The 15061-nt window shown below is 37.6% G+C and overlaps 1 protein-coding gene across 15 annotated transcripts in view; it reads right to left on the bottom strand.

Annotated features, from left to right (window-relative positions):
• Positions 1 to 15061, bottom strand: part of adgrl2a (adhesion G protein-coupled receptor L2a) — a 192496-nt gene that overhangs the window by 66809 nt on the left and 110626 nt on the right. For all 15 annotated transcript variants that reach the window (XR_008838502.1, XR_008838503.1, XR_008838504.1 and 12 more), the window contains exon 5: positions 10334 to 11134. Coding sequence is in view for 12 of the 15 variants with exons in the window: in XM_056467668.1 (XP_056323643.1) it covers positions 10334 to 11134 (801 nt within the window). In the remaining 3 variants the exon portion in view is untranslated. The remainder of the gene's footprint in view (positions 1 to 10333; positions 11135 to 15061) is intronic.

Below are 15061 nucleotides of genomic sequence, written 5' to 3'. Positions count from 1 at the left end.
AAATTGCCTTGCAACAAAGAACAATTCCAACCTAAATATTCAAATTAAAGGGGCCTATTATGCCTCTTTTACAAGATGTAAAATAAGTTTCTGATGTCCCTAGAGTGTGTATGTGAAGTTTCAGCTCAAAAATACCCAACAAATAATGTTTTATAACTTTATGAAACAGCCCCTTTTAGGCTTTTGTCTGATTTGCGCCGTTTTGGTGACTGTCTCTTTAAATTTAAATGAGATTGTGCTCTTTTCGAAAAAAGGGAGGAGCTGCAATTGCCAATGTGTCAGCAATGTGGCAAATTCAAAAACAAGACTAACGTCCTATGTCAATGAGGCGGGGCTAATGGGCGGGGCTTTCCCCTTTGGATGACATGTACAAAGGGAAAATGTCAATCAAAGTGTTTCTGTATACTGTTTTTTATAAAGTGTGATTTATAAAGTGTAATTAATTAATTTTGAACATTAAAGGCTGGTTAAATGCACTTACTGTTGCCACACAACCCCTAATAAAATAGCTTTTTGCATAATAGGTCTCCTTTAAAGCCTCATTCATACTAGCAGCGAATTTGTAGCTGCCTGTCGCTCTGGGTGGCGATCTGCTGCAAACGCAGTTTTGTGTAGGTCTACAACAAGGAGAATACAACTGGTCTCTGCAGGAGCTGAGAGAGGATTACGTGAGCTCTACTAGTGCTCCTATTGGCTGTCGAGAAAGTCGTTCTTCAATTGCATAAAGTTGAAGGATTCTCATCTTTATTGCATCACTTGACACCCCCTCTTGGTCGCCAACGGTCGCTGTCGTTCACGTAGATGCAGGTTGCTGGAAGTCGCTCACTCTCCATTAAAATTAATGGTCACTTGCTGCTTTGCCGCTGTGAGCTGCTTGTAGTGTAAATGAGGTTGATTTATACTTCTGAGTCAATCGCACGCGTATGGTCCGGCGCAGCCTTCGCGCGGTCGCATATCCCTCACCGACTTTGCAGACGCAGATGCGCACCTCTCAAAAAATGTAATTACATGTTGCAACGACGCATAGCGCAAGCTCTGTGATTGGTCATCTTGGGATCACTGATGAGTCTGGATGGGGCATAGAGACATGCAAAACCGTTGGAGCGAGTATTTACAAGTGTCGAGTTACATAAAGATGCTACAATTCGAAACATATGTTTTGTGTTTACCTTATGACTAAAGATCGCACGTTCGCTGTTTCCCACCTCTGAATGAACGAGATTTAGCTACTTGTACATTAAAATAGTGTTCCGAAAAAAAACAAAAACACCAGTGAAGAAGCTTGACACAGAGGAATATAAAAACCTCACTGCCAGCTAGCGTTTCAGAAGTGTTATTGCAGAGCGACACAAACAGCATGCAGAAGTATAAACCAATAAATACCAATAAAAAATCTGCAATAGGGATTATAATTAACTACACTTCAGAGCACATTATTGATTTTATTTTTATCCTTGTTTATTGTTTCCATCCGTTCTTTAATTTGTTGATTTTATGTATTTTTTAATAATTATGTATATTTTACGCACATGCACTCACCTACAGTATCCCAAAATGAAGTTTTGAAGCTACTAAAGTTATCTTGTGAAATTATATTCATATCGCAATATTAATCGAATATTCTTCTAATATCGTCCAGTTCTAGTTTGAACAAGCAGCAAATGTCATTTTTTTTTTGAGTGTATAGTAAACATGGATACTGTAGACATAAGTGAAGATCATCACTAAAACATTTTTAATGCCTTATTTTGTGTTCAACAAAAGAAAAAAAAACTCATGCAGGTTTGTAACAAGCTGAGGTATATATAAGTATATTCTTAAACTTCTTTAAATGAAAGAAACTTGAACAAATTTTTTTAACTATCTCTTTTGAAATAAAAATAAAAATTAAAGGATTAATACTCTGAAGTAACACTGTATTAGGTTTGTGGGAGGGATTAACTGATGGTTAAGTATGGGTGGGGCTGTGGCGCTGTGATTTAAATAAATGGTTGGCCTGGGGGAGGGGTTAAAAATGGCACTAAGAGGGAGACTGACAGGTTGTGGGCAAAGAAAGAAGGTGAAACTCACATTAGTACACATTTGCATGTAATAGAGAATGTAGCACTGGCAGCAGAAGTAATAATTTTTAATTCAAGGAGGGTCTTGGACGAAAATATAGGCCACTGAGCAATCTCTCCAAGTGGCAGTAGAAGCGAGACTAAAATAAAGTCAAATCCATTAGTGGTCTTCTGAACACAAAACAGTATTTTTGCAAGCAGGAGCAGGCTCTGCATAAATTTCGCTAACCATCAGTAGCGTAATATCACACGGCAATTATCACAATCAGTGTCAAACTAATTCCATTAATGATGAGCAAAAATGAGATTAAGTGGCAAGCAGCGTAATGTGTGTTTTCCACCCCGATTCAGATGGCAAATATAAATGCTGTCTGTCTCTTTCACATCAAGATGATTCCCCATTATGAAAGATGATTCCAGTATGAATATGCTGCTGGTTTTAATCATTTTCTTTTTCAACAAATGACGCACATGATACTATTTAGAATTTTTATGAGATATCATGATAATATCTTATGCCTGCATTTCACTTGAAAGAACAATCTATGAGGGAAGCAAACAAGAAATCAAGCAAGTATTCTAGCTTGCGTGTGGTATACATTCCACAAATGCATTATATCTTGATCCTGTATGGTAGGTCTGGTTTTAAGTAACATTTTGAGTGATCCGATCAGGCGATCAGGAAAGATGCAACTCTGTTTAGTGAAGTGCATTTACAATAAATTATTTCTTTCACAAAGAAGCAAAAGTTGAATGCGTAATTGTTACTTAATAACTAACAAACAAATAAGAATAAAACACGCAAAAAGTTTGTACCTATTCTGACATGTTTTTACCTGACAAAAGTCTTGTCATCGATCCCAGTTGTAAGAACAACAAATATTAACTTGACTTCTAGTTGATCATTTGGAAAAGTGGCAGAAGGTAGATGTTTCCGATGAATTGTCTGTTGAAACTGTATCCCAATCATCCGCATGGAGACAAGATTCATACAAAAATCAGTCAAGTTTGGTGAAGGAAAAATCATGGTTAGTGGTTACATTCAGTTTGGGGCGTGCGAGAGATCTGCAGAGTGAATGGCAACATCAACAGCCTGAGGAATCAAGACATTTGTGCCACCCATTACATTACAAACCACAGGAGAGGGCAAATTCTTCAGCAAGATAGCGCTCCTTCTCATACTTCAGCCTACACATCAAAGTTCCTGAAAGCAAGGTTAAGGTGCTTCAGGATTGGCCAGCCCAGTCACCAGAAATGAACATTATTGAGCATGGCTGGGGTAAGATGGAGGAGGAGGCACTGAAGGTGAATCCAACGAATCTTGATGAACTCTAGGAGTTCTGCAAGAATGTTTTCTTTGCCATTCCAGATGACTTTATTCGAGTCATTGCAGAGATGTATGGTTGCAGTCGTCCAAGCTCATATGAGTCATACACAATATTACTTCTTTTTCCACTGCACCATGACTTTAAATTCTATACTGTACATTATTTCTTTTAAATGACAAGACTTTTGTCTAAGCAAAGTCAGACCTTACTGTCCTAATTAAATAATTAAAAATGAAGGCATGATTATATTTTATTTTGGTAAAATAAGTGTAATCTAGAGGCCTTTGCCTTTTATATATCTGGTACCAAATGATCAACTAGAAGTTATTATTTACTGTTCCTAAAACTTGAATAGGTGGTAAGACTTTTGTCAGGTAGTGTATGTCTCATACTAACATATAAAGTACACAACATCACTGCAAATTTGATCGAAAATAAACAGAAAATAAACCAGCATATGTAATATTTAATCTGATCTCCCATCAATATTTTCTGGAGGTTAGCCATTTGTTAAAACATTAATATTTGTTGAAAAATTCATAAGAGATTCAGGCCTTTTTCTGTCTGCTGCGTATGTGTGGTTCTATGTCTTAGGTCAGAACTTAAAGAAGCACAAGTTACCTTTTAGTGAAAAAATAAATTAACTGACTGTATTTACAGCCTTATTTATATTGATGTTAAAGTATAATTAGTGTTTAATTTCTAAATGAATAACTCTAATTAAGCCAAATAGCATCCGTCGCAAATGAGCAAATCACAGTTAATACTGACCTACGGTTATTGATGCCATTACAAATTGAGTAATCTAGATCTACTGTGTGCTGTGCACAGGCAGGCAAGATATACAGGATATATAATTGAGAATAATGGGTTACTGTCATTTAATCTGATATTTTTTTTTATTTCTCAACCTATTCTATAAATGTTGTATTAAGTATTTAAGCTTGCCTCTTAGCAGCATATACAGTTAAAATTATTAGCCCCCCATTTGATTTTTTTTCTTTCTTTTTTTAAATATTTCCCAAATGATAACAGAGCAAGGAAATTTTCACAGTATGTTTGATAATATTTGTTTTATTTTGGCTAGAATAAAAGCAGTTTTTAATTTTTTAAAAAACAATTTAAGGTCAAAATTATTAGCCCCTTTAAGCTATATTTTTGTTGGCTAGTCGACAGAACAAACCATCATTATACAATAACTTGCCTAATTACCCTAACCTGCCTAGCTAACCTAATTACCCTATTTAAGCCTTTGAATGTCACTTTACGCTGTACAAAAGTGTCTTGAAAAATATCTGGTGAAATATTACTTACTGTCATGATGGCAAAGATAAAATAAATCAGTTATTACAAATGAGTTATTAAAACTAGTATGTTCAGAAATATGTAAAAAAAAAATTATCTCTGTTAAAGATAAAATGGGGGGGGGGGTGTTGTTGACATTACATGTTAATCAAGGACTCTCCCAGCCAAGTTCAGTTGTGCAGTTCTTGGTCAGACCAGATTTAATTTCAAAAGTCGAATTTCTGGCTTCGCATGAATGCCATTCAGGAATGTGTTTTGCCCAAAATAGCCTGCCAATTAATCTCATAATCACTCAAAAAGGGGGGACTTATCTTGCTCTCTGACTTAAAGGGGAGGGTTTTCCTACCATAAAGGAGAAGCCTTATTGTGTCCTATATTCTCCAGTAGTAACCAAAGTCTCAAAATCAAGGTAATTTCACAGCTATCAAAGTAAAGTGTAGCAAACATCAACTCTACAGATCACAACTCTGATGGCTGTGTGAGTGTGCTGATTATTGAGATGATGAGATAATCACCACATCTAAAATAGAGCAAACACATCAGTATACAAATGATGGCAGATTAGATTCAAGTGGGGATGGGGGTATCATTCAACTTGCACGCAGCACAGGAGCTAATGCTAGTGAAATTAGCATGTTTTTGTCCTTCATCAGCACTGATTGTAGAGCTAATTACTTCCTTTACAAGCAGCTAAAAGAGAGGCAGAACATACACAGGCATATTCAATCAGCCACACCGTATAAGTGTGAACCACAAGTGGATACATTGTGGTAACAATGTGATAACATTTCCTTAATGAAAGATTCGAACCCTCTGAGGTAACACCCCAGAGAAATGTTCAATGAATTTTATATTTAAGCTGTAATACTTTGCATCTGAAATGATATTGAGTTGATATTTCTTACTTAATTGCTTGCTTGTGCGGGGATGAATTTGTTCGATGGTTTTAATTCAGTGCTAGTAATTGCTTCAGGCTAAAGGAAAGCTAGGAATGACTCAGAAGATTCTATCCCAATCTCAAAAATAAGTCTGATATAATAAGAAGTGCAGATAGTAATATGGTTATGAATGTCATCCACAGCCACCGGAGAGGTCTTTTGGATCTGTTCCATTAGTTAGTGGGTTGTTTTACATAGGCGTCTTTTAAAGTGTTGTCTTTGTAGTAGAGCTGCACAATTAATTGAAAAAAGATCGCAATTTCGATTCAACCCAACACACGATCTTAATTCAGCTATTCTACGACTCAGCCAATTATATTTTCACGGTTAGGAGAGAAGCGTAAAGGCTCTCGCACAAGTCTTCATATTGTTTTATATATATTGCTCAGCAACATGGACACCTCTAAATTGTGTTAAAAGTGTCACATACTGTATTTATAAGGTATAATTCACCCAAAATATAATTTCTGTCTTCAGGAAATGACATATTCGCTGCCGCAAAATCACATATGATCTGACACACTGTTTGTTTACTACCCAGAGTATGTGCGTGTCCGCAAATGACTTTAATTCAATTTAATTCATCTATATTTGTATAGTGCTTTTACAATGTCGATTGTGTCAAAGCAGCTTCACACAGAAGATTATAGTGAATTGAAACAGTATCAGTTCAGTTTTCAGAGTTTAGCTTCAGTTCAGTTTAGATCATTTCAGTTCAGTGTGTTTTAATATTCACTGCTGAGAGTCCAAACACTGAAGAGTAATCCATCGATGCGCAGCTCTACAAGTCCCGAACTATGCTAGCCTGTGGCGACAGCGGTGAGCAACCAATTGGCGAAAGTGAAGAAAAAAAAAAGTGAACAGAACCTGTATAGACTATGAATAACAGGTAGTAAAGTTACAAATAACATTCAGTCTGTTGCAAACTGAACTCAAAGTGTCGGCAGCCATGACATGGGCTGCACTTGGCAGTAAAAAAGTGAAATCGAAAGCGCACATGTCATTTAAATATGGGGTTCTCAACTGGTGGGCTGCGGCCCACTAGTGTGTCTCAGTGATCCTACAGGTGGGCTAAGAGATAGCTTAAAATTAACCTAATTATGTACTATAATGATTTGATTTCATTATTAAATATGTTTTATATAAAAGTGATTAGTGTAATGGCAGTTCCCATTTTCTATTATTGATTACTTCGGTTCAAAAAGAACCTCACGGTAAAATATTGGAAGTGGCTGCACTTCCAACTGCTGCACATCAACTAGGACTACATGCTCAGCCGTATAAAACAAAAAAAAAAATTATACAATGCTGAAGAAAAATAAGATAATAATAGTATAAGCAAAATAAATGTTTTTCTAATAAATAAAGGTTTAAAATAAGCATTTTCTCAAGACAATCAGTTTAAGAAAAAATGTCAGATGTGGACCTTCAAAAAAGAAGGTGGGCCCCGAAGTGAAAAAGGTTGAGAACCCCTGATTTAAATGATCATATCGCATTTTAGAGATGTGATTATGACAAGTATTTAATATGTATTTTCATTCATAGTGAACACAAAGTGTTGTGCATGAAAAGTGCATGAAAAATGTTTACTGGCTCAGTAGAACTTCTGTAGCCTATATAATGTTGAATATAATGCAAGAGGGAATCTGATAATGAAAATGTCTGATTTTACCAGTCAAAAATAGTGTTCTCAATGACAAGTGACAAGCATGTCTCAAACATAATAATTCAACTTTAGAATTATGAATAATTATATTTTGATGTCATTACTGTGACTTAACATCCAGGGCATATTTAATGTCATTCCAAGTCTATACAAAAATTTAGTATTTTTACCAACAGTAGACCTACACATACTGTATAACTATATAACTACTTTCTTTCACCATTCATTCACATCTGCAGCTGATGTCAGAAGAGCAGAAACTATTGCTACTTCAACATAATTTTAGAGTTAGTATTTAAATGATTCTCTAGGGTAATATCTAAAGTGATGACAAAACAGGTGATTTTGCTCACATTTTAAAAATGTAAGGCTGAACTGCATGAAACGCCATCAATCTGCAGAGATATCTCCCAATATTTCTGTTTTGCAATCGGGAGATCACATGGTATAAATACAGCACTATGACATTCAAAAGAGAGAGATCGACTTAGAAAGTAATTTACCTGACTAATAATGAATTGATCAGCTGTAGTTTGAAATAACACTGGTTTTCTCTTAGGGTTTATTATGCAGTCTCTGTCGCCATTTTGTCAATGAACATCGTCAACCGTCTTTGCTTAAAGACAGGCTAATGACCGCCGATGCGCTCTCAGAAATTATAAATATTTTAAAATAGGCATTAGCTTTACAAAATACTGTATAGTTGCAATCTAAACAACTACATCATCGACAAAAAAAACTCTAAAGTACATTATGTTGCCCAACAGTAGCAATATTTGTCAAACGGCAGAGTGTACACTGCTTGTTGCTGTATGTGGGCGGAGTAATACACAAGGGTGAAGGGTTAAGAGGCAGGACGAGTGCTGTTACTGCAGAATATTTAATGGCTATCAGCCAATCATATTAAAGATCCAGACAGAACTGTTGTATGCATATATGTATATGTGTGTGTGTTAACCATTGACCTCCATAGTTAGCATGGATATTAATGGATCATTGGTCACACAAAATGTTTAGGTTAACATTTTCATTTTCAGCAGAAGAATCTCATACAGGTTTAGAATAAAAAAAAGGAGTGAATATTTTATAAAAATCGCAAAATAACATTATTCATGTTAACCTTCAGGGCTCTGAGGTGATTTTGAGACACCCAAGATGTTTCTGTTCTTGAGAATGAAAATAAAACGACCTTACTAGCCAGCGCGCTGTGTTTGTTTGTGGGCGTGCACGAGTTCAGGCAGCTATCGTCATCGCTTGTATTAATGGCGGACATGGGAAGCCGGAGTCCTCTGCCAGAAGAATTCTATGGATTACCTAGCGAGACAACATTTGTTTTTAATGTTGGTTTCAATGGAGCTTTCAAAGGTTTCATGAGTTGCAAAGCTTTATGCATGTATGTCTCTCATGTATATCTCTCATGTATTCGTGGAGATTCCGCAGTTTTTTTCTGACCACAGTTTACATGTCGCGCGAGCCTCACATGGACGACTGTAATAATAAAGCCTCATGGCAGTTGTTGCATTAAAAATAATAAGCTCAGACTGAGAAACTGAGAAACATAGGGTTGGTTTTATACTGATTACTTTATCAAACAATATTTGTTTTCAACATGCACTCACTGCATTTAAAAGTAGACACTTCAAGCTTTCTATAGAAAAAAAAGAATGTGTTCACTGTTTATTTTCCATATTTAACACGTGTTTTTATTGTGAGTGTACACAAAAAAGTAGAAAGCTCACAGATTCGATTGATGCATTGCTCTTATCTGAACGATCAAAACTGACAGTGTAATTTAAGTACTATCGGCGTTATGAGGAGAAGGCGCCTCAAACCGCGTATTTGCTGTCTTTGACCCCTGAGGGTTAATGGCACATAAGGGATTAATTACAATTATTAAGTTAGCTTATATTGCCAAGATAACAATGCCATAAATGGCTTAAGCTATAATTTAAAAAAAAACACTTTTTAAAAAGATAAAACCTTTCAAATTCCATTCAGGAGTAAATTGAATAAACACTGAGGGGGAAAAACAACATGTAAAAATGATCATTGGCTATTAGTGTAACTGGTAGCCTTTTAGGTTGAGTTCAGTGCTACAAGCATGTTCCAGATATTCTGTACATTGCAAGGTACTATCTTGTAATTTGGCTGATGTGTAAATCTGAAACACCTAATTCGAAGTACAGTCAGTATGGGTACAGTTTCATGATGACCACGGGTACAGTTGCTATACTCAGAGTCATTTATCATAAGGTAGACACTTTTGGGTCTTTGCTGAAGAAAGACACTCATATATTGAATTATTAAGCTTCAGTAATCTGCGTAGTGTTGCTTGACCTCTACACTACCACCAAGTCTTTTTGCGGTGTTGTAAGAGTCTCGGCCTCTGGGCTGAGCCGGGATTATGGTAATTACGATTATTATTTTTTTTTTAAATGTAAAGATGATCTGACAGCTCTTGACAGCTAAATTTTAAAAAGGCTATGCTGACATGACCTTCAGGACTGATCTGCTCTCAATGGGAGGACTGCGAGCAAAAGTGTAAGCTGTTTGTTTTGAGGTGGTTAGGGAACGAGATCCACTCTACTGGGGGGTGAGCTACAGTTGCCGCAAGGCTGCCGACGTTCCTGTCCAGACAGGTAACCCTCTACCAATGAGGAAAGCCGTATCCTTCTCAGCGGGACAGTGAGAGGGAGTTTAGCCCCTGGAGTTTAAACACCAGAGAGGAATGGCTCTGTCTTTTGAAATCCTGAGGGATGCGTCTCTTATTATATGCTAACAACGCCTATGATGTTGTTTACTGCTGAGACCCACCACTTCACCGAGATGTTGCTTTGCACTCGAGAAAGGTTTCCGGAATACATCAAGCACATATTAAATCTGAAATTAAAAATCAGTCATCCGTGACATTTGACACACAGACTTGGGTGCCAGAGGAATACCAACTCAGTGGCTGAAATCTTGCGACCACTTAAACAGATATCCAGAGGGACTATGTGTGTGTGTGCAGCTAGACGGATTTGAGATGGGGCTTACCGTGAGCTGGATCAGGTGGCCCAAACACCAGATTGTAGCGCAGAATGTAGAAGTTATTCCACACGTAGAGTTGGTTGTCTCTGGGGTTGTACTCCACAGCGGCTATGTACTGGTACTGGTTGGGGAAATGGATGTCGACGTATTCGCCTCGGTTCAGTTTGGTGTTGTACATGTAGTCAATCAGGCTCTTGCTGACCTCACTTTCGTTGTCTTCGTAGGTGGATCGAACCACATAGAGAACTCCGCAGATCATAAAAGCGTTGGAGGCCGACCTCTTGTCGTACGTGGTCTCCCAGGTGGCCTCAAAGCGGAGGGTGTAGGGGTTGAGCTGGCTGATCACCATCATACCGTTGTTTTGTTCGGTGGCGTAGATCACCCAGAGGCCATTTTCATCTACCGCCAAGTCAATGTCTGTTTTCCCACCCCACTTATACGGCGAAGTGTCATGATAGTTTGCATTATTTATAATCGCCTCCCCACTTTTAATTCTGGTCCGAAGGTCAAATTTGACAATGTTACGTGTCCTCTCCTTGTTAAAAAATACCGCTCCGTCATATACCACAAATCCTGTGCCATCGACCCGATGGGGTAGTTTATACGTCGTAGTCTGTCGAGAGTTTTGAAAATCATCGAGCGAGTTGTATTCGATAAGTGTATCTGTTCTGTAAGGGGTCCAGGGCATGAAATAAACCTTGTCCCCAGCCTGGAGAGGGTCTTTGCACCACGACCCCGCTTGTTGCTCCGCTTCGTATAGAAACGACGGATCTCCAACCGCTTTCAGAGTTCCAGGACAAACAAAAACTATTGATGGGAAGAACAGAGCAGAAAACAGTCAAAACATAAGCAAGCGCAGCTCACGCCAGTTGAAAGCAGAGGGCAAAGGGCCATCTGACTCTACATCACTCTGATAAATGGGCAGTCAGTGAAGACAGAAACACACACTAAGAAGTCTAACAGCTACCCACATTCACAAGCAGTAAAAAAAGGTGCGAAGAATCTGCATCTGAAGGTTATTGAAGCTTAAACGGAAGCAGAAACAGTTTTTTATGTGTCCGTAAGCAAGCAGCTCACTGCTGCTTGGACATACTGAAGGGGAGTGATGGAGAAATCAAACCACAACCAAACACAAAGGAAAAAAAGGAAGGAATACGACAAATCTGCCCTGCAAATAAAAGCAGACAACTAAATAAGGCTTGAGACAGACGCAGAGAAGAGCAGCATTCAGGCAGTCTGTGTCCTGAGACAAGTTTTTCCACCGTTTTAACGTCTTTCCTACGGGCCTAATGTTGCAATCACTTTAGAGGGTAAAGCATTTCCTTCTTCTTAACAAAGACATGATAATCAAACATGGAGAAAGGGTAAGTGAAAAAAACAAGAGAGAGGGAAAGCCAGGGAGAGAATCAGAGGAGACAGCGAGAATTAGAGGAAAGGAAAGTGAGAAACAGTAGAGGCAGTGTAAGCCTAGAAGAAACCTGTTACCAGAGCATGCTGGGTTCGTGGTAAGGGGCTGGGGTTCGAACAGGCAATAAAAGAGTGTAGAGGAAAAGAAGAGGAGGAGGGGGGGAAATGGGGCATCTGCACCCTCTGCATTGCCGCTAACATTTAACTTGTGCTTTATCATTTTCTTTTAAAGCTTCTCTCTGATTGCTGCTTGCGCACTGACCTTTACTACAATACAAGACCCTTTCCGCTATCGCCTGCTATCAGAAGCAAGAGTGGGCACAGTAAGGTTTTACAACCACAAAATAAAATAAATAAAATAAATAAATGTGTATTTATATTAAAGAAAGAAAAACAAGGAGCTGATTGTGTCAGTGATTTACCTTTTTGCTCCACTTCTATTTTAAGCGTTGGAAGAGAGAATGAAAGGAGTGCAAGGGGAAAAAGAGATTAAAATGAATTAACCATCATGTCCATGATCACATGCAGTTAACATGTCATGAAGTTACGGGCATTATGCATAGAGCTACAGCTGTCAGAGGAGAAAAAGAACGCAGTTAGACACTTTCAACATGTGAAAGAGAGACAGGTTAAAGGGTGTTCTGTCACAGTACAAAAGGACAGCGTATGTGCCATTGAAGACGAATCAATCTGCTGTTGTCGAGGGAAAGCTGCGGGGAAATACACGGGCTGAATTCTAGATAGCGGCGTATAGATTTTCATAAGAACTCAGGGACATCGACCAGGGAAATCTGAATTCCAGGTGGACAGATGGTAAGTTGCGCTGGAGGGAAACTCAAAACCAGAAAAATTGAGCTGTTCCTCAATTCTACAGATTCTCTCCAACTGCAGAGTTCTTGTCAGCCCTTGCAGGCTTTATATGAACACTTCAATAGTCTGTTATGGCAATAGATAGTTTCAATTTTCAGAAACATCCAATTTCTTGGATATATTCATAATTTTTAAAAGCCCTGATTTTATTTTACTTCAGCCAGATCGGGTTGGAGATTGGTGCGCTTGTCAAATGTTAAACATTTACTTATCATATGTCATTCCAAACACATATGACATTCTTTCTTTCAGCACATACAGAGGATGTTTGAATGTTTTATGACGGTACAGTGAGGCTCTAGCTAGATAAGTGTGATAACATTATTTATACCAAGGTTTCAGGCCAATACACTGTCCTTCCAAACCTTCACCAGATAAATAGACAGACAGATAGACAGAAAGACAGACAAACATTTGGCCACAGTGTCTACACTATCACAGTGTTCTTTTTACTTAAATCACCATTTTGTGCAATACTTTTGGTTTAACATATGAATGAATCCCACGAAACAGGTCCAGAGACCAGAAAAAAAAGACATAACAAAATAAATATGTTTTGCATGTGAAACTAATAAAATAAAGTTCATATTTATAAAGAGCCCCTATTATGCATTAAAAAAGGTCATATTTTGATTTTGGGAGTCTTTAACAACAGTCTGATATGCATGAAAATGATGTTAAAACATGTTAATTGTCTTATATTATGCATGTATTTTTTACCTAATTATCCCAACGACTTCAATATGATTTGATCAGCGATTCATTTGTTCCCAAACCCCTGCTCAGCGCGAAGCTAATCTGCGCTGATTGGTTCGATGACCCAGTCTGTTGCAATTGGTCGACTGCATTCATCGCGAGACAGAGAGAAACGCTCACCACGACATATCAACATCATTGAAGTAGTCAGAGTGCAGAGTGTATTAAACCAATGCAGTAAAACATTAGCATATTGCTCTATTCTTAACTATATGTATAAACAAGGACACACATTCAGTACTAATCCACACAGTGGCAAAAGCTGAACTATTTTAAAACTTGACCGCTGCACGTGTGTAGGAATAGCTGACGGTGGCCAAAACAACAATCGTGAGTTCACAAACGCATTTAAATTGGTAAAGAAAGCGTCACGTGTCACATTTTCAACGTGGTTTTAGACGCAAACTGAGAATATAAAGAGTCAACCAGCTACATGGAGCAATTACAAGTAAAAAAACACAATTAAATACATATTTTGCAAGCTAGAGAAAACAAGGCGGCTTCCATTTTAATAGCACTTACACTTGTGAAATGGAGGAAGAAACTGATCCATGAACTGTGTACTGTAAAGTTCCTGTCAAGCACTGACAACGTTCCATACATCAATAATCTTTTCTGATCCTTCCTTTAACAAACAGCTGACGAATACCCCTGTTGCAGGGTATTATTACATTAATCACCAGAACGTTTACTCATTAATGCTCACTCATCTTCAGTCATGATCAGTCCCACACACACCAACATTCCGCTAGTGTTTTACCAGATCCGGCACAGAACATATTTGGTATTGTTTCGTGACGATGTCGATACAAACATGCAAAAGATCCGGACGAACGACAAATTATTTTTAACGACTCTGAGTCGAATCTTTATTAAAAAATAGATATTTTTAAACAAGGTGCACTGTCAGATTTAAACTTAAGCTGGATGTTTTCATTAACTTAGAGCTGTGTTATACACTGGATGGAAGGTAATTTTCAAAAACCCATAATAGGGGCTCTTTAAGGTTTTCCTTTTTTTGTTTTTGCTTTTTTATGTGCCTTATACGAAAAGGTTTGCATTGCACAGTATTTGTAGTAATGTGTTTAATTCATGCTGATTATAGTTATTATTAGGTACTGAATTACAGTATTTTTATAGCCATGACAATCACTCTACCATTGGTGAAAGTGAAAGTGAAAATGACCGACGAATCCCCCGTTGCAGGGTAGAGTATTACATTAATCACCAGAACGTTCACTCATCTTCAGTCATGATCAGTCTCACACAAACCCACACTTCGCTAGTGTTTGAAGGGAAAGGAGCGTTCACGTTTTACCAGATCCAAAAAACGACTCTGAGTTGACTCTTTTATTAAAAATATATATTTTAAACAAGGTGCACTGTCAGATTTAAACCTCAGCTGGATTTTTTTCATTCACTTAGAGCTGGAAGGTCAAATGGAAGGTAATTAAAAAATAAAAATAATAATAATAATAGGGGCTCTTAATTTTTTTTTTTGCTCTTTTATGTGTCTTATTATGAAAATGTTTACATTGTTTAGTATTTGTAGTAATGTGCTTTGTGCATGCTGATTACAATTAGTATTACGTACTGAATTACAGTACTGTTATAGCTATGATAATCACTGTACCATTGCGGAAAGTGAAAATAGCAAAGAAAAAAAAATCTTTATGCTTCACAGTCATAAGAAAGAAAGAA

The sequence above is a fragment of the Danio aesculapii genome, chromosome 11 (assembly GCF_903798145.1).
Source record: "Danio aesculapii chromosome 11, fDanAes4.1, whole genome shotgun sequence".
Lineage (NCBI taxonomy): Eukaryota > Metazoa > Chordata > Actinopteri > Cypriniformes > Danionidae > Danio > Danio aesculapii.
Note: the sequence above shows the minus strand (reverse complement) of the source record. Positions and strands in the feature narration are given on the sequence as shown.